General features: G+C 35.0%; 1 protein-coding gene across 1 annotated transcript; it reads right to left on the reverse strand.

The window, feature by feature from the left end:
• Positions 1 to 932: 932 nt before the first annotated feature.
• Positions 933 to 16878, reverse strand: LOC139152557 (zinc finger MYND domain-containing protein 19-like). Its single transcript, XM_070725769.1, has 6 exons — positions 16697 to 16878; positions 12312 to 12371; positions 8311 to 8482; positions 7323 to 7459; positions 6357 to 6479; positions 933 to 6023 (listed from the first exon to the last, which is right to left on the reverse strand). The coding sequence occupies exons 1-6, from the start codon at positions 16745 to 16747 to the stop codon at positions 5880 to 5882; spliced, it is 687 nt and encodes a 228-aa protein (XP_070581870.1). The 5' UTR covers positions 16748 to 16878; the 3' UTR covers positions 933 to 5879.
• Between the last annotated feature and the right edge of the window lie 3523 nt (positions 16879 to 20401).

Here is a 20401-nt window from a genome sequence, read left to right on the forward strand (position 1 = left end):
CTTCAGGAAACCAAACAGTGCTAATTCTTTCATTCAGTCATCCAATTGAAAAAAACACCTTTACAAATCACAGAAATGTAATGAACTCCATTAGTAACAAGGACAATTTTGTTTTCAACAACATCTTGTACAGTTTTAGAATACTGTTTGATACAACCAGTCAATGCAGCACGTTTGTCCTGGTTTACCTTAGCCCTCAAAACATGTCGAGGTCTTTTCATTTAGAGAGTTCCTCGCTCATGCTGGAAAATATTCCACAAAAAAGGTCCATTGTGACTTCTACTGCAACATCAGCATGTTGTGTATGGCAAAGTACTGGACGCTGGTGTGATTTCGCAACAAAAGATTTTAATTTTGGAACACAGATCTAAAGGAGTTAATTGCCATCTCTTTGAATGCGTTGCATATAAAGAAAAGCAAACGTTCTGTTTAGAAGTTATTCACATTAGTGTTTCAAGATTTGTGTCTGACTTGCATATACATCGATGTCGAGATGAATTTCATTTTTGAAGTGCATGCATCCAGTGTCTGTGTCAACAACATTAAAGCCCCAGTAATGCTAACTTTTGATGATAATTTCACCATTTTTATATTGAATGTTAACCATAATTCCTTGTTCTTCTCCCCAAAGAATGTTGATATACACAGTATCCAGCTTGTCAACTCAGCCCCTATGGTTGTAAACTACGTTGTTATTGTTGAAAAGTGGCTTCTGGTCCGGATTAGAATTCAAATGTAAACAATCAAAATGCATTTTACACATTTGGACGATAAGTTGACAAGCTAAATAGTGGGTGTTGCAACATTCTTTGGGGAATAGAATAAGAAGTTGCTATTGATATATAAAATAAAAATAATGAAAAAATCATCGAAAGTTAGCATTACTTGGGCTTTAAAATGGAAGTGAACTTCACTGAGTAAAAAATACGCCATTTGTGAGTCACAGTACATACATTTTATTTCAGTTGTTAAAAACTCATATTTCTACTTCCACACTCAAGAGTATAGTACTGTAGTCCATATACTCAAGTGCATTCATTCCTAAGCAACTACATTACATGTATAACTATTTGCATAAATTACATCGCTTGCATTTTACCATGTTTGTAGAAATTCCTCAGAGTATACTTATATAGCTCCAAGTCCCATTTTATAAAAGACAATAATTGGCCGATTTCACATTGCATTGCAAAAACCATGGAAAACTTTGTGTGCACACTGAGCTGAAACTGCTAAGCTCTTGTTCTTGTTCTAATGCCCTGCTCAAAGAAAGTCAAGCTACAGTTTACCTCAAAATAAATTCAGAAGTTTAAATTTTGGAATTTACAGTACAAAAATCTTTGAAGAATATCAACATTTTCAAGGCTAAGAAACTGCTACTTATTTTAGACATTTTTCAGGGTTTTTTGTATGTGTCAGCTACATGTAGCTGCAGTTTCTAGGTATAATTCCCATGTGTTGAAATACCAAAGAATTGGCTTGTCAACTTTAAGTGCATCTGTATTCTGGGAAGTGTTGATGATAAAATTCAGCTCTAGACTGTACTCTGCTTAAATTCATGTATAAACAATAACAACGCGCATCACATATTGACATATAGCATTGACAAACCAGATACTGGGTATTTCAAAGTGCTGTACCAAGTAGGCCAGAAGCCATAGTTGATTGAAACAAATTACTGAAAAAACTTCTGAAAAGTTACAGTGACTGTAGTTTTAAGGTAGAATATGCCTCGGGACAGATATTCGGACTCTCAAATTTTTACAATTCTTTTCTGCCCTACCACTATGGACACTCATTTTAAAGCTCTAACTGAAAGAAAACTTTTCATTGTCTTAGTTTTTTGAGAATTGAAATTTTTATTTTTCTCCATAGAGTTTACACAGGGATGGCGGCCATTTTGAATTTCAAATATCCATAAATATTGGGTGATGGGGTATTGACCCCCAATTTTTTTCTTGATTTTGAAAGAGTATGGTTGAAAGATTCCTTTAGGAAAGTTTGAGTAAAAGTTTTAAGTCTTTCACTTTTGAGGCACATACTACCTTAATTGAAATTGACCACAAATCTCTACATCACAGGTCATCTGATTGTTTGATTCCTTTTTAAATTTAAAAAAAAATCTATGAAGATAAACAGATATGGAAAATATGGAGGGATTTATGCTCTGAAAATTTATGACAAGTTGACAACGCACTCCTGTAAATTGAGAAACTGTTATTCAATTGCTACAGCAGGTGGATTTTTTCATTTGTAAAAGTTACGCCACTTGGTAATAGCAAATTCTGTATCATAGGAGAATATGGGGAATCTTGTAGACATGACAAAATCTAAGACGGACAAGTTGGCAGTTTAGAAGACTTCCTACAATAAATACTACAAATGCCTTTTTTGCTTCAATGTTTAAATAACTTACAGTCTAGCTATTGCTTTGGTGTGCAACTTCTCCCATTGAGCTGCATAGTTTTGTCAATTATATTGAAATATTATCTCTAAACTGGCCGTCTAAGTTTTTTCCTCATACAAAACATGGAAAAATCTTGACTAAAAATGGTTTTACTATATTTTTGTCTGTGACTATGGAAGAATACATTTGGACCTCTCCTCTCTATTCCTTGAAAAAACCAAAAAAAACTCTTGGTTTGTGATAATCATTTTCCCTTAAACCCCCCTGCTCTGCAGCTTCCTGTATTTGCATCTTAGTTTGTTTCTACAATACCCATGAATAAACATTTGTCGTTTACACAGCCACCACCACAATACCCAGAAGTTACAAATAAGCACACACATGACATGAAATGATATTCACAATAAATTTGGAACTTGGTAATCTGTGATAGAAAATGTAACAAAACAATCTCAACTATTTCCGATGATGCAACTGAACAGAGAAGTAAATTTTCAGTTTGATCGTAGGGAACATGTACATAAGCAGCCACTGCGGTCATGCAGCCATCTTGGATGGTTAACCATCTTGGATAAATTACATCTCTTTAAGCGGATTCTTGATAAAGATATCATATACTTAATGTTTCTCTATACTGAACTTGCATTCTAATCTGGATTTGTTACATTTTGAAAAAGAGTATAGCTAAATTCAAGCGCTCAATGAAGATTTCATTCAAGTTCAATGCTCTGCCAGCTTTATGTCATCAACTTAACTGGTATGGCCAACTTCAATAATGGAAGTTGACACATTATTACCAACATTAACAAAGATTGTAACAATATATTATACAATATGTGTCCTGAAAACACAGATGGTAACATGAACTCTTCCATATCTTTGTAATTTTACTAAGATGTGTAAAACCCAAACACAGATCTAGCATTTGCCAAAATATTTCTGATGTAATGATATCAAGATCGACACAAATATATTATTCTGCATTGCACCAATCAGACAAGTAAAACTAAGAGAGGTCAGGTGTCACAAAGAAAGTTTTGTAGATTGCTACAAATAACATGACATTGTATCATTATTGGTCTCATCTCTGAGATTGGTAGATGTTCCTATTGAAACCACTGTGGATGACAATGATACTGGTCACCATGGTGATTCAGGTAGTGATTACCATAGCAACAATTACCATGGTAATATAGCAATTGGCACCACATTGGTGGCAATCACTGTGGTTACAGAAATGACAATCAACATAGATGACGTTGATGACAGTCACCATGGATTATCACAGTAGTGGCGATCACCATGGTAACAAGTGATTGTCAATGTTAATCACAAACAAGGATAACCAAAGCAGTACTTATCATCATAGTTCTGACAATGTGCATCACATCTTTTTGCCATTTACTACATTTTCCTGAGCGTGGTGACCATTGTCCGGTGATTAAACAATTTTTCAACAATCTAAATTGTGTTAATCTTTGATGGTACTCACAGCACTCAAATTATTCATGCAATTTCACAAAATGGAGAATGTTCCTGAACTCTCATAAAAAGCATTAATGTCAGTTGAATTGATTGTACAGTGAAAACTTTGCACAATCCATGATTTTAAATTTTTCCTGCCAGATAGATAATAGAGCTCTAACCAACGACAGTCAGCGACTAGAATCGGCTTGGTAATAGTCAGCATATGAACACAAGTCCATTTAAAATTATAAGAAACATAACATTGAAATGGAGGTCATTTTACATGGTAAAGAATACAAATAGTAGTGATAGTTTGTAACAATTAAAATTGTCATATTTGCATGGCAGCATATTACTTCAGTGATTTAAAAAACTTTGTCATTAAGCTATTTTAAGCACAATAAATGAAGGGAAACTGGATGTGTAAGATTGCATATTTAAATGCGATGGCGTGAATTATTGAAAAACATTGTCATTATACACATACCATACCACTAACTGTTCTGCCTTGAGAATAAAAGAAGCAATTACTGAATTGGTCAATTGGTGCTTCTACTCAAATGATCAAAAATGAAAGGGGTTATCTGATTGGTCAATTGGTGCTTCCACTTGAATGATCAACATGAAAGGTGTTATCTGATTGGCTAATTGGTGCTTCCACTTGAATGATCAAAATGAAAGGTGTTTTCTGATTGGTCACCACATCAAGGTCGCATGACAAGAAGGAGTAGACTTCGCAATAAGGATTTCATTGCACCATGCTAATGAACAAAAGTTGAATAAAATTTAAGTGCTGTGCAAAGCTTCCATTGCCAAATTTGAAAATTATTTTATTATAACACGAAAGGTAGAAGTTTTAATTTCCATAAATAGAACAGTTAGCACTACAGGTGATTCATTTGTGTGTCTGAGTTTGTCAAAAAGGTACCTCACCAGATCTTTTCCTTTTGTTCAACTTTGCAAAGGTTTTCTAGTCCAGTCCATTGGCTTTCTCTCAGCTAAAGATCATCTAAAGGCTGTAAATCAGAATATTGCAATGTCACAGTGTATCAAATTCTGATATGCAAATTACATGTCTTACAGCTGAGTTGCAGAGCAGCAGAATGCAGAGCAACATGTTTAGGCACTTGCTCATTATCCTAGCATTTTGAAGATTTTGTTGATATTGTTTGTTTACAAAATGAGTGCCTTGCCATGACATGAAGAATTTTCATGTCTGTATGTAAACCACACTTCTGTCGCGCCACAAAGAATAGACTGTTGACATGAGTCTTACGAAAAACTGACTCTGTCGACAATGGTCTGCCGTGTATATGAACACCTTCAAGTTTGCCTTGATTAAACAATTAAAAAACACACATTCACTTCTATTGTGCTAAGTGAATTTTCATTTTAAATTTACCACTTTCAGACCAGATTTGTTCTAATCACGGATGAAAGATCATTAACACATCAGCAGTAACTGTACAACAGTGGACCCAATTGTTTCCCAAAATTACAGTAAGTCTAGCACGCGTTCAGGTGATAAAACAGAATTCACCATCATATTGTTAGTATAATCAATTTGCAATTTTTTAAATCAGTCTAAAAATTCAAATTTGTGAAAGTAACTACTCAATGCCATCTGTTTCTTTTATTCTGTGTCCCCTTTTCCATTTAAAAAATTTATTTGGACAGTTGAATATTGCAAATTACTTCCAAATCAACCTTCTGAAAACATACAATGATGCCATGTAAATATCTGATTGATCATTTTGACCAAAAAATGTCAAAATTTATCTGGCACAATTGTAATATGTGAAGAAATAATGACAATTATAGGAATTCATTTCACTAAAAAAATGTCAATCCATGGGCATCAATAATGCGATTAAGATGTCAAAAAACCAGCGCTGAGGTATATCAACATAAAACAAACTGAAAATAACATTTCGATCTAAAAAGGTGGAAAATTGACCAAAGTTGTTATTACAGAATATGAAAAAAATATGTAAAACAATGACAGTTATCTGTCCGGAGGTCTTTCATAAATTCTTGTCTTTTTCCTCTCTCTACAGTGTTTCTTGTGAACCGGCCAGTCTCTTTGCTGACAGTGTGTTCCACAATACCGAACTTCTTGACATCGGCCACAGATACTAAATTCACGCAACTGATGAATAGAGAAAAGATAGCATTACTCAGGTTATGAATGTACATTTGTTTTGTAATTTTGTCTTGCAGACAATTTGAACTATACAGTGACAGCTACAGCATCTCTGGTTTAGCATAACAATATCGCCTATGGATAATAGTTAACATGTGCCCCAGAATAGTTTTTTCAACTTAGGTTCAAACTTTTCTCAAAGAAAATTTAAATCATTTTCTTTTGTAATCAAATATAAAAATCAGATGAGTATGCACATTTTTGGATTAGAGAATTTAATTACTTCAAATTTACTTCAAATTTATTCAACATAGTTGCTATTTCAATTATTACTCTTACCTCTGATTCCATTTGTGTACATGGTGGGTAATGGCATTCATAGTACGATACATTATCATCTTCACCTTCAACTATTTCACCATTTGCATTGTAAAATTTGCTTTGAACCATTTCTGGAAATTGCTGTCAATATAACATTATACGGCAATTAATAACGATAATGTCTATAAATATGCATGTGTGTATACTAGCCACTAGCATTAAATTTAATCTTCCCCCCAGAAAAACATCATAAGAAAAATCATTTTACATTTTAGGAATATCTGAACAGCACAGACGACATCTCCTGTGATAAGTACTGTTTTGTTAAAGGGCCTTTCATGTATCCCTAGGATGATGTTGAATCATACATAAAAGAGCATAAACTAGTGCCAAGAGTAACATGTATTGTAAACAAAGCTATATGCATTGAACCTGGCCAAATAAAGCCAAAAATAGAATCTATTTTTAATGTGACATTCTGGCTTAAAATTTGACATTGCCAGAATTTCTTAAGAGTAAATCCAATGCTGCAGAGTAAATGGTATTATTTTTTTGTAAAACTTAATTGATGTGATTTTTATTTTGATAGTAATGAAATTTTTGAAGATGTTGATATAGCTATCAATGCCATCAAGCAATTATTTTTCTGACATTCAGAGTGATAAAACAACAATGTTATGAATCATTGATTCTGAAGGGCGGTATTTGATATCAGATTTAAAAGGTATACTGTCACTTGTTCCAATTTTGCCACAGTTACCATGGGAAGAGGAAATCAAACCAATCACAGATTTTAAGCGGATGGCCCCTTTTTAAAAACAGCGCCCTCACATGGGCATTTTTAATACCAAGGAACGCCCCTTTGACCATATATGGGCATATTTAGATTACAGGTGACTGTATACCTTTAAGAGTGAGGGATGATCTCATCATCTCAAGCTTGTTGTCTCAATTTTATGCAATCGACTGTTTGTTGTTTCTTACCTCATCTATAGGGTCTGCTGGTAATTGTTGTATTGCAACCCAATATAGACTATGTTCTCTGTTGGCATTTTTTAAAGATTCTTCGCACTGAGGATGACCTTCAACAGGAATTAAGGTCAAGTTTTCCATTCTGTTGTCTGGGAATAGAAAAAAGACAAAGTCATTAACTGCAGCCAAGGCTATAACATGGATGCACCAAGGTCTATGAATGAGTAATTGATTATCAATCGTTTCAAGATTGTTATGTTGTAACAATCAAGGCCAGCATAGATAGAAATTCACTTGTTGATGAAACAAAGAAAAAAGTTTGTGAAAAATTTGGCCTTATTGATTGATTCTTTCTCATCTTTGCCCCCTTCTGCATTACATTTCAAGTATTTTTTACATAGTTTAAGAATTTGTTTTGAAATATTTGAGTTAAAAGGGAATAAGTAAAAAAATAAAATGCTACCACCATCAACCGATGGTGTACATCTTTGTAACAGTTTAATCCATAGGGAGAACACTGACAAAAATTGACATTCCTTTTGAGAAACACATGATAGGCTTGCAAAAATGAGCATTGACTAAGTTCATTATGTTGTTGTATGGTATCAAAGATGTCAAATGTGGTTTATAAATCTTTTCACAAAAATTGATAGGTCGCAAGATCGCATCAAATTAAGATACATTCATGGTGTATTTCTGCATGAGGAACCACTCATTTCTTTACCACTCTGACCAAAGCATTATTGTCATTCTACTAATCTTGGGGCCAAATTGCACAGTGAATGCAGCCACTACTCATTTAGGAAAACAATTTTAATTTGATGCTTGTGAAAGGATAACCATATTGCAACTAGACTTATTCATTCCTGATATAACTTGGAGTACAACCTGTCGTCAGAGATGCCTTCATATTTTGGACACTCTTTCTGATCCCCTGAGTAAAACAGACATATTTTACAATTATAATTAATTGTTCATCCTTAGAAGACTTGTTACTCACCGACAGTTACACAATTTTTGTGTACAACTCTAAAACCTGGAGCAATTCCTCCGCAGTGCATCTCCCACAGCAGTTCATGTACGTATCGTCCTGAACTTCTTCCCTTGTGGATGTCATAAGCCCAGGCATAGACTCTGGCACCGTTGCCATCTTTGTCTATCTCTACCCTGGCCTGTCAACAAAAATGAATTTGCACACTCCATTTAAAACGGGGTAACCAGGTATATACTATATTAAATACAAATCCATAAGTTAGTATATCTCATTGAACCATTTGAGTGCTGTAATTTTCCCCCAAAAAAATTTTAGTGCAACATTTTACAAATGTTTTTGAATTTTTCTGTAATTTCTTTGATCATTTTGGACCAAATGGACATTGCATTTCATAGGCTACAGTTTTTTATCAAAATTTTGGCAAAAATCTGAAAGAAATTGACAGGGGTATATTTTATAAAGGCAACAAAAATTGACTTTGGCGCTCAAAGGGTTAATTAATACACAGTATCACCTTACATCCTCCATAGGATTTGTACAGTACTTGTATTCGTCTTTTTCTATTTGTCATAATTTTAAAATAATTGGTCATGCTGTATTTTATGATCGCAAATCTTGAAATCATGGAGTCTAAGTTTTTAGCATAGATGCTTTAAACCATAGAAGCGCCTTGATATGGTAATAAGAAGGCTGAAAACACTTCTTATCAAAGTTCACATTGAACATATAAATGTGCTGTACCAAATGTCATGGAGCAGTTATTGCTAAAAATAAACACATGGGATTTGTCTTTTATATGGCTTCATGGAGTTGTTCGATCATCGTGAATTATTCTAAGTACCATGGACAATTAAAGAATGCATGAGATATAAAACTCACTGTTTATAACCTAAAACCTTCTCTCTTTAATTAAAGTTCAGAAGTGTGAAATCAAGCAACATAATTAACATATTCCAAGTACACAATAATGGCTGTGGTCATTCCATTTGGCATTTCTATGATTTTTAATCCACAGGACCCATATTATCCATACATTTTCTGTGTTGTACAAGTCCCTTATAATCAGGGGACACTGTCACTTTCAGTACATTGATACACTTTCCGTATTGATGTACAGCACCATAACATACGACAGAACAAAATCACCTTGATTTAATCCTTTTCCTGTCAAGTTGAAGGTTGTGGAAAGTTTTGTCAGTGTGCCAAACATTTCAACAATCAGATACTTTGATGTGCAAGTTTATCAAGCACTCTTTCAAATTAACTCAAAAATGACCATTGCAAACTATACTCCTTGGGAGAAGAAGGATCAAATATTGGTCTGCTGGTACAAATTCTCTAATCAGCTGGTTTACAAAGTGATACACTGCATTACAATGTATACTTGACATGCAGACAGATCGCAAAATAATGTTGATCATTAGAGTAAAAATAATGCGTTCAGGTCTTGATCTGTTTTGACTTTCATAACAATATATTGTTGTTGATTATTTCAATTCACGTAGTTTATCCATTCTGATTTACGTTACCTGTACTTGAACTGAAAGAACAAATAGAATTGCATCTCATGACAGCTGAAAGTCATTTAAACTTCATGGATCTTTTCTTGAAAGGTCATTGGAGGTTAGGTGTCAATAACCTTTTGTTGAGGTCAATGAACTTCACAGCTGTGAAGTTTATTCAGTCAATGAACTATAAAGGTTTGGATCATCTCTGTAAGAGTGATATACATCTGACTTTTATCAAAATACTTAAAAGCCTGTTAATGTCAGAAATGGTTATCATATGTGAACTGACTGAATTTTTATGAACATCAACATTTTAGGAAAAGTATACTTGAAGATGAAGAATGTTGGAAACTCGAAATCTGTCAAAAAAAATTGTATCAACTTGATTATTTTTGACACTGGAATTCTATAGAGTCTTAGGGATGTATCATTAACTTCAGGAGGGAGGGGTGATCAGCATGCTGACAAAAAATTTTTTCACATTGTAAAATTTCACAAGTTATTCTTTTCTGGATTTGTGCAAAATGCGTACTATTTTCTTCTAAACAAACAATTGTTTATCTGATGACTTTCACTTGAGTATTTTTTAAAAATAGACATGGATCAAAATTCTTTTCATGACATTTTCATTTCACAAATATTTTTTTTTCCATTTTTTGACCTTCCCATCCCAAATTCAAATGGTCCATCCCTTTTACTAACAAAGTTACTCTACTGGCAATGGATAATGACAGCATACTGGGATATAATGATTAAATTCATATCCTCAGCAAAATAGAATGGTCTGGAAAAACATTCTATTTTGTATATTGAATTTCTGCCAAGTTCCAAACAAAGATTCAGGTCATCACGTCTTGAGAGATGCAGTCTAGTACTAATCTGTGCAGTTTATTTGGAGCCATGAATATCCCAGTATACTAAAGTTTTGGAAATCCAATAAATTACACAGATACTAGACTAAGAAAGCATTTGCTTATTACTTTCATTTGCAACCACCATGTTTCATGGCTATCCGTTGCCAATGATAAACTGTCCTCTATAATTGAACTTAAGGGACTGGTCGTTTCTTCGGCCGGGGGGGGTGGATTATTTTTTGCTGACGTCAAAAAGTGGCTGACCCCCCTTATTCCAAATTTCGAAAACAGGGTGAAACCCCCCCCCCCCCCCCCCCCCCCCCCCCCCCCCCCCCCCCCCCCCCCCCCCCCCCCCCCCCCCGGCACGACATAGGTAAAACAAAAGGTGGACATAAATTATATATATATATATATATATATATATATATATATATATATATATATATATATATATTATATATATATTATATTTTACATTTTACATATATTTATATTTTAAATAGTCATTCTATGTTTTAATGAAATTGTTGACATGTCAGTTGTAAGATAGGAATTTCAAAGTGTCAATCTTAAAGTTTGAATACAGTACATTTTGAATGAGCTGTATTTGAATGAGCTGTGAATGTATTTCACACTTTCTATGCTTAACCAGATGTCCTGAACAGTTGTACAGAAATGGATGTCACTCATCAATATCAAAGAGGGAAAAGCAGTGAATCAAAAACTTTGATGGGTGTTAAGACTTGCCAATCATCCAATTAAATCTCCTGAGGAGCCATAGAGAGCTTTTTTAGCCAAATCTGATGTGTACAGTGTCTGAGAGGACCTTTTCTTGTGACATTGAAACCATAAAAGCACAGCTAATAATGACAAAAACTGCCTTTTTAAATGTTATTTTGTTCATAAAAAAAGCATCTTTCTACAGAAAACCTGTGACACAAAGGAAAATAATTGCATCAATGAGAAGGAAAGATATCTTGTCATTTTTCTATCTCTAACATAAGTCACTGTATCAAAATATATTGTGAAATATTTGTGCATGTTGCTTTCTCATACTGAATTCTCATAAAGAGAACAGAAAAGTATGCGGAATTTGTCATACTTTTCATATGAAATGCAAATTTCATAATGGTACACTTTCACTTAGCAAACAATCTGATTTATTCAAGTATGGCGCCCGAAGGGCGCGCCAAAAAATATGAAACATCCTGATATCTCTAATATATGTCTTGTATATTAAAGTCATGCACCTGAAGGGCATGCTGAAAAATGTCTGATATATTAAAGTAATGAGCTTGAAGAGCACGCTGAAAAATATTGAACATACAGATATCTCTGATGTATGTATGCTTGATATGTTAAAGTTGGGCGTGCTGAAAAATATGACTGATTATTAAAGTTACGCGCCCGAAGGGCGCGCACCGAAAAATACAACTGAATGATGAAATTAGCATTTTAGGCAATGATGAGCCTGTGTCAAAATTCAAAAACACACTGACCCCCCTATTGGGCATTTCAAAAACATGGTGACCCCCCCCCCCATCACCAAAGTCAAAAACAGGGTGACCCCCCCCCCCCATGAATCCACCGGCCCCCCCAGGTTGAAAAAAACTGACCAGTCCCTAAAGTCTTTACAAAAACTTACCTCAAATGCATAGCGTTCTACAAGTGATATATCTCGTTCATCAAGCAATGAATATTTTGTCTGCAAGAAAACAGATATATGTCTGATCTTAAATAAGTGTATCAATTTGATGAGATATTAGCAAACATCACATTCCACCATCCCAATTAATGTCTCAATTCTTATAAATATCATTTTACGAAAAGGACCAAACTGCCACTGATCTTTTGGTATAAGTCATTCTTGTATCATTTTCAATGTGTGTTTTACAGATTAGCATCTTGGAACCATGCCACTGAATGAGCAGTTGACAACACATGCCTTCAGTCCAGGCTACAAACAGAATCAACAAGAAAGTGATGACACATACCTAACTTCTGGTATCTATCATATCGTATGTTAATGAGCATTGTATACTAATAGAACATTATACCAAACTGTAAAACCCTGCATACAGCACAGCAAGGGTCTATTTTACATACCACATTGGATATTGAAATAATTAGAGGTTATAGCTGGTTTTGAGAATATACATCCTATATGTTCCCATTCCCACAAGGACACAAAACTAATTCCTGTAACTTTTGCACAGTAGGCCTTGCTACAATATGCAACAAGGAAATGTTAATTGGAAACAATGTATCTAAAAACTTTAATAAAATTGGAAACAATGTATCTAGAAAGGATTTATAAATGGAAACAATGTATCTAAAAGTATCTCTTGATGACAAATTACATTACAATGATCCATTAAAAACCAAGTGGTATAAAGTTTCTAATATTATTTTGAATAAAATGTACTATGTGTAGTAAAAGTAACAAAATTTCAACTTGATTGGAACAATTATTGTATCTTTGTATTGCATTCCAGTCTGTTAGTGAAAAACTAAATTTATGTAATACTGTGTAACATATATATTTAGCTCAACCTAGGTTGAGAAAATACATTTTTAGACATATTTTACTGCATTTTATGTACACCTATTCAAAAAATTTACGCAGATGATTTTGGCATGACTGAAGAATATTTGGCGTATGTCAAGTTATACCGTACATAAAGCTACTGCCTGTCGATCATAACAGCTGATGCATCTGAAACATAATACCCTAATTTTGGCATCTACTCCCTTCCCCTCAAAACGAAACTCCTTAATGTGAAATGGGCTTCAGGAAAACTGTCTTGTTTACTATGTATGTACAAGCTCTTCACATGAATATACCTAAACAAAATTTACGTTTACAGTTTTTCAATGTTCCGAGTAGTCTATATTCTTCTACCAGCATTCAAATTATGTTATTGTGTTTTTCTGGTTGTCGTAATTTGCATCCCATTTTTCCTAGATGAATGTGAAGATAGGACTGCACAGTTGAGTACATACGTTTAAAACTGTACAAGAATAGATGTCCTGTGTCTGTGTTGTACGTCATTCTTTCTCATCTGTCGCATTTCTCTTCCATTCTGCTTTCATATGTTGCACTTAAAATATTGTATTTTATATATGATTTCAAATTCTGAATTTATTTTGTATTATTTTTTGTTACAATAGAACCCTTATTGGGATTTTGACACACACAAACCAAATTAGGGTCTTACCCTCTTGGGCTCTAAACTAAGGAATTACCTTTCTAGTGCGTCAGCTTTTATGATCGACGGCCCCTACAAGGGATCTTTGTTTGTGTTCACCTTAGAGGCACTCTAAATATAGTAGTTTCTTATCATGAAGATGATGTGGCACAGAGTTCTGTAAGTGTGATATCACTTGTTTTTCAGTTTGATGTATGCAAACATATACTTGTCTAAAATTAGCCTGTGAGAACAGCAATAGGAGAAACATATCTGAAGAAATCAGAATGTTAACAGTCACTTGAAACATTTTGGCTGACCCTGAGTAACATTCTGAGTACTGTATTCAGAAACCAAGGCCTATGGTATAACCTTGGACAGGAATGTTTTTATCATTGTAATATAGTGATGTCCCTGATCATTTGAAAACAGAAGACGGCCAACATTATTGCCACTGAAACTATTAGATATTAGACGATTAATTTGGTATGTTCCAAAAATTAACTTTTAAATTTAATTCAAGGAAACAAAAGATGAATGTTAAAAATGTAAACAAATTGAAATGTACAACATATGCGACCTGAGTGAACAGAGTAGTCATTCACTAGATAATGAGTCATGTTTATAACCTTTGACCCTTGACACTGTTTAGTATTATCAGCTGTTGATGATGACGTTCTCTGTAAAATGGTATTTTTGAAATTCACTTGCAATCAATGTAAAACTATATATGCCTAAATTCCTCAAGAAAATTTACAAAAATATTGGCTTTTACCGCTGTTGCAAAACTGACACAGACAGAATTGAGTGCCCAGAGCACATTGATTGAAAATCACAAACACTGAGAACAAAAGCTGCACTGTGACGAATACGATACACAGTGGTAGAAAAATCGTATTGAGCTTACATGTCACAGTGAATTCACAGACGTTGTGTGAGTCATTATTCCAATTCAGACATGAACTATTGAAATTACAAGAATTTAATCCTGGTAAATTAAAATTCTTTCATTTTCATGAAAATGAAATCAAGTGTAAGTAACTACCGAAGGTTCAAATCATTCTGAAAATTAACAAGAAACCTTGACAAAATGCAAACACACAAAAATAACACCAACCAGGTATCTTTGGCTTAGCCTTGGAAGATGTCTTTTTAAGCAATAACAGCAATAATTGCCTAATGTTTACTTATCAATGAAACAAGATTTTTTGGGCAATCGTAACAGAGCATCCAAACATTGTGCAAAACAGAGTGTCTGACCATATATGTGTAAATCACCTTAACTTATTTATGTCTACGCAATTTTTTTCAAAAAATGAATATCTGTGTCAATCCAAAATTCAATGACGATCATTCAAATACATGAATCATATCAGTTTGCCCTTTCTTCAAGTGTATCAAATATGACATAACCAATGGTATGGGAGCTAAGCAAGGCAGGCTACAGCTGAAATAAACACCTACACACAGACACTGTTATGTAAAATTCACAGAATATACGTACATATGACGCTATTCACAGGAAATATCTCTGCGAGAACACAGAAGCTTCTTCTTTTCATGGTTTATTAAATGACACTGCATGCATGAATTAAATGAATGAATGAACAAATGAAAACAATTTTGTTTATTGGTGTTAGTTACCTCATCTTGAATCACATACAATTAAATGCCTGCGTTCTGATAATCAATTACTTCGTTCTGAAGACTTCGAAACCACTGACCCCTGGGATCACAATGCATATATTTTGTATGTTCGAAAATCTGAGTAAAAATACTGGACAGGTTGTCTTCAGTCAGTTGTACTGCGGCTACCTCGGTTACTAATGCTTCATCTATTGGGACTTCCGACTCGCTAAGAATTTCCCTGTTACTGAGTAATTCACTCGGTGTTTATTTTCAAGAGGTCGCGTTAATACACAATCTGCAATGCCAACAAAATGTGACTTCTTGGGATGTCGACGTGTCACAAACATACGATCTCGGTCAGACTTACAGACAAATAAAATCCACTCCGACTCTGAGTGGGAGAAATTCCGCCCTGCCCGGTACCGACTGTGGTATTACCCACAGATAGAGCATCGTTACGTATGGCCAAGCCTGTCTCGTTTTTTCACATCATTATTCTACGAAAATATCTACATGAATGTGTGGATTTTGCGAAGAATTCAATAGAGTCAGAAAAGCCGGCGTACCAGTCGGTGGTGACAAAATGAGCCAAAGACTGCACAAACACAGCAAGAATGTTGTTGTTGACACTGTAGATTGAAAGGCCTACCAAAGATCCAACGACGCGCGGCATAGCGGCGTCAAAAAACGGGAGAGGCCATACAATTCCCGGTCGTGCGTCTGGTTTTTGTGTTGTAACAATTATGAATAATTTCATGACAACACATATCGCAAACGGAGTTTAACACTGTGGTACCGAAACCTTTTAAGGATCACAAAAATGGAACAGTAAGTTTCGTAAACACATTTGGACATGTTTTGCAAGCAGCCGTTTGTCAAGGCGATCAAACGCGGCGAGTGGCCTTGATTGGTGATCTGTGTACGTATCGGCCTGTGCCTTTATTAAAGTGGACACGCTCCATTTTCAGACACAACACTGGAAAACGACTTCAGCAAATCCAATTTCGCAGTGTAATATTGGCAGTGGAGATTTTTCGTCGCGTCTACACACGCACATTATTCCGCTCCACATAAACCAGAATTTCTCCGAATTTACGGCCATGGTACGGGAAGGAAAACGGATGTCAAGAGCTCGCACTCGCTATTGTTCGCTGTTGTGTTGAAACAAGCAGCAAGATAAAGAGAACGACACTAGAAAATCACTATATTTTACCTTTCCAGCGGCTCGACCAAGCCGAACTATCCCGAGTTTGAAGCCCGACATCCGCTGCACGTCAGAGAGTAGTGACACGGCCTCGACGATGAACGAAAAAAGTGAAATTTTGTGAAAATTGTGTCAGAGAACGGATAGGAGCAAAACTGCTGTTGGACTGACACCGAGGGCGGTCAGCTACACGTGTTTAATGAAAGTCAATATTGACCAATCAGAATGCAGCATGTTGTTTATGACCCCTCCCACCTGCCGGCAAGTTTAAAAGGGACTGTAAACACTATTAAATGCGCACAGCTGCCGTATATCGGCGCAGAGAGGAGACAGCAGCTGTAGGGCCTGTGAAGAGCAGAGGATGTAGTGTAGTTTTACGCGCACCCATGAATACAAATTTCATCGGTAGAAACACCAATATTAAAGCTTTGCATATGCGGTTTTACTGGAGGCTCGTATGCACACTAGGAGTCGGAGACATCGATGTCTCAATGGTTCATACATTATAAATGCGTATTGGCTATGTCGATAGCATGGGGCATGGAGCTATTTGATATTCACATTGTGTATCGCGTATTTCACCGTTTCTAAACTGTAATTCCTTGATTTCACTTCTCCTTAAAATCATCGACGTTGTTTTTATATTTAAGGCGAGTCCATGAATGCACAAACATTACATGTCATGAATTTTTCCAAATCTTCTGCAGTAAAATTCCTACAACAATTTTGTCAAAAATTCTGGAAAATGTATGACATTTACATGGAGGTTGTTGGCAATCATCTCACTATCCATGGAATCAAATGTTCAATTTACAACAATCCAGTCAGTAGCTTTGTACGTTTTTGTATTTAGAACGGCTGAAATTGTGAATAAAAATTTGGCTATCGTAGACGTTGTGATTTTACTAATTACTGTACATCAATTCAGACAGAGAAATCCAAGAATTTGGAAATAAATTGAGAAAAAGGAGACAGATGAAAGAGAATATGGCCAGAGTAGAAGATGAAATGTCACATTTAAATTCTCTGTGGATCAAAGTGACACTGAATGAACATGTTGCCATGGCAACAACTCATGAACCTGACCTGAAATCATCAGCTATTTACCTTGAGAATGAAAACGACCTTTATCTCACTGTCCTGGCAAGGTCGCATTCATGGTCAGGTGTTCCATGCACAAATAAATCGTTATAATAAACTTGAGGATATGAAAAATACAATTAGGAAATGCAACACTGAGAACAAACTCAATTTATTAATGCTTGTGTAAGAAAACTTAATTTGAATCCTGACCATTTTTATGAGTGATTCTTCCATTTTCTTTTGATAGAATATTTGTATATCCATGCATTATGATTACACGATATGCTGTAAGTGTCATTCATTCAACTAATCTGGTATGCATATAACCTTCATTCCTACATATGAGTGCCTGCAAGTTCAATGGCATTCATGGACAGCATGATCATCACTGAGGGTATAGCGGTGTCCTGCCACCAATGTTTGTCAGTCAAACATGCACAACAAGACAACAATGGGCACAAGTGGCTCGACTGTATAGCCACAAACTGATGATGTCAAATCGCCTTACACATAACAGACGCCTTGTAATTATGACATTGTGTATTGTGTACGGCGATTTGACGTCATCAGTTTGTGGCTATACCACTTGTAAAATGATGCCCAAATGATCTGAAATAGAAATCTTGGTTTTGCATCAGGTCGCACGTACCAAACACTCCGCTGAGCTTTGAAAACCAGTCCACTGCACAGTCTGCAGAACACAGTCACAAAAAACATTTATTTTGTTTATACACTGGACTCAGTACATATATGCTCAGATAATACACTAAATGTCCATAATCTTAAAGATTGCCCTGGCAGATGAATTCATCATGTGTGCATGCAACAACTCGCAAATGTGCAAATGATCTGATATGGTGCCGTGTATGACCTGTGTATTATAGACCCAGCACAACCCTTCAAAGAAATGAAGTCCTTTAGCCTTCATTTAAAACATATGTTTTTAGTTGACTCCCTAGCTTGACATTAAAAGTTGAGGTCAAATAACCCAGATATTGACATTGACAAACAGTATTTTTACATACTTCCCCATTGAACTTAATACCAGCACACTATACAATTTGATCTATACAAGATATTTATTCCATTCCAATGACCAAGAATCACTGCATGTTCATAATTGTTGTGCTGTTCAGTATAAAAATCTACTTTGTAAATCAAATATAAGACTTTGGGAAAGCAATGATGAAAACGTTGTCCATGTTACAATGGAAACTGTAATAATTCTTTATCAGTGACTGAAACTGCAAACTGCAACAGGGACAATAAAAGGCTGAAATACAGGTAAAATTTGCCTGAATTTAAATACTATCATAGATATTGTTAAAATTGGCCATAATTAAGTCATTAAGGTAGAATGCGCCTTGGGGACAGATATTCATACTCTCAAATTTTTACAATTCTTTTCTGATCTATCACTTGTGGGGGCAAACTTTAACGCTCTTGAAGTAAGAAATATACTGTCTTAGCTTTTAGAATATTGAAAATTTTATTTTTCTCCATAATGGGGATGGCAGCCATTTTGAAATGCAAATATTGATAAATGTTTGGTAATGTGTTTCTCTATCACACAAGGAGTCTTTGCACAGGAACCCTAGATTTTTATTTTGATTTGGTGAGAGAATGGCTGAATGTTGTTGATAGAATCATTAAATGGCAGACAATTTTATACAAACAGTTACCAAGCCTCATTGTCGCTGCCATGTAAGCAAGTGAAATAAGAAAACGATTTCAATGATAATGTATGCATGAAAATCAACATTTTCCCTCATACCAATTTTTACAAAATAAATAAAGGTATATGTCTTCTAATACAAATAGATAGATCAAAGTGTTAATCAACAAATGTATGACTGTTATTCTGTGACTTGTATATCAGTAAAGACATACCTGAAATTATTGTAGATGTTGCAAGTTCATAGACCTGAAGCTTGTTCTGTGGTTGCTTGACGATGACTAAATTTGGTATTTCTTCTTTATACTGAACAATGGATGGATCCTGAAGTTTGTACTGTCTAAATACACACTTTCAATAATCCTGACCAAATAGAAAATTTGTTGTATAGGAGTGCAACATGGTATGTAAACTTTAAAAAGCTTACTTCAGCTCCCCCACCCCCAATAAGAGCTAGAATATTATAGGTATGCATGGTAACATCTGCACTGTCAATTAACACCAGTACTAAAGAGATAGAGGTCCATGACATTTTAAGAATATCAAAGCCAGAACAAATAGAATTCCTGGAGTTTGATTGCACTTTGGCAAATTCAAACAAAATGTAGAAACAGAGTCTGGTTAATATGATATGAGAACTGCAATTATTTAAAGGGACTTAGTTAGAACAGGAGTCGGTAGAGGTTGCGCTCATGGGAACTTGTGTGATACAATTCCGCTTCATATGGTGGTTGGACTGTGGTAGGAACTATCTATGAAGTCTGATACAATTCCGCTTCATATGGTGGTTGGACTGTGGTAGGAACTATCTATGAAGTCTGACCCAGTGCATGGACTGATACAGCTGTCACATAACTCTCTCAATCTATCAGTGTGTTATCTGCTGTCATGGTTACCGTTATTATTTGACTAAACAAATCTAAAATAGTCAAATAATTAGACTAAAGTTCACTAGA

Source organism: Ptychodera flava, chromosome 16 (assembly GCF_041260155.1).
Source record: "Ptychodera flava strain L36383 chromosome 16, AS_Pfla_20210202, whole genome shotgun sequence".
Classification (NCBI taxonomy): Eukaryota; Metazoa; Hemichordata; class Enteropneusta; family Ptychoderidae; genus Ptychodera; species Ptychodera flava.

What these genes read in the sequence shown, in the direction of transcription:
- LOC139152557 (XM_070725769.1), bottom strand. Translation starts at nt 16,747, where the DNA reads ATGTCGGGCTTCAAACTCGGGATAGTTCGGCTTGGTCGAGCCGCTGGA. An exon ending in CAAAAATTGTGTAACTGTCG is followed by an intron (nt 7,460 to 8,310) that starts GTGAGTAACAAG and finishes TTCTATTCCCAG; the next exon opens with ACAACAGAATGGAAAACTTG. An exon ending in GTACACAAATGGAATCAGAG is followed by an intron (nt 6,024 to 6,356) that starts GTAAGAGTAATA and finishes TCTATTCATCAG; the next exon opens with TTGCGTGAATTTAGTATCTG.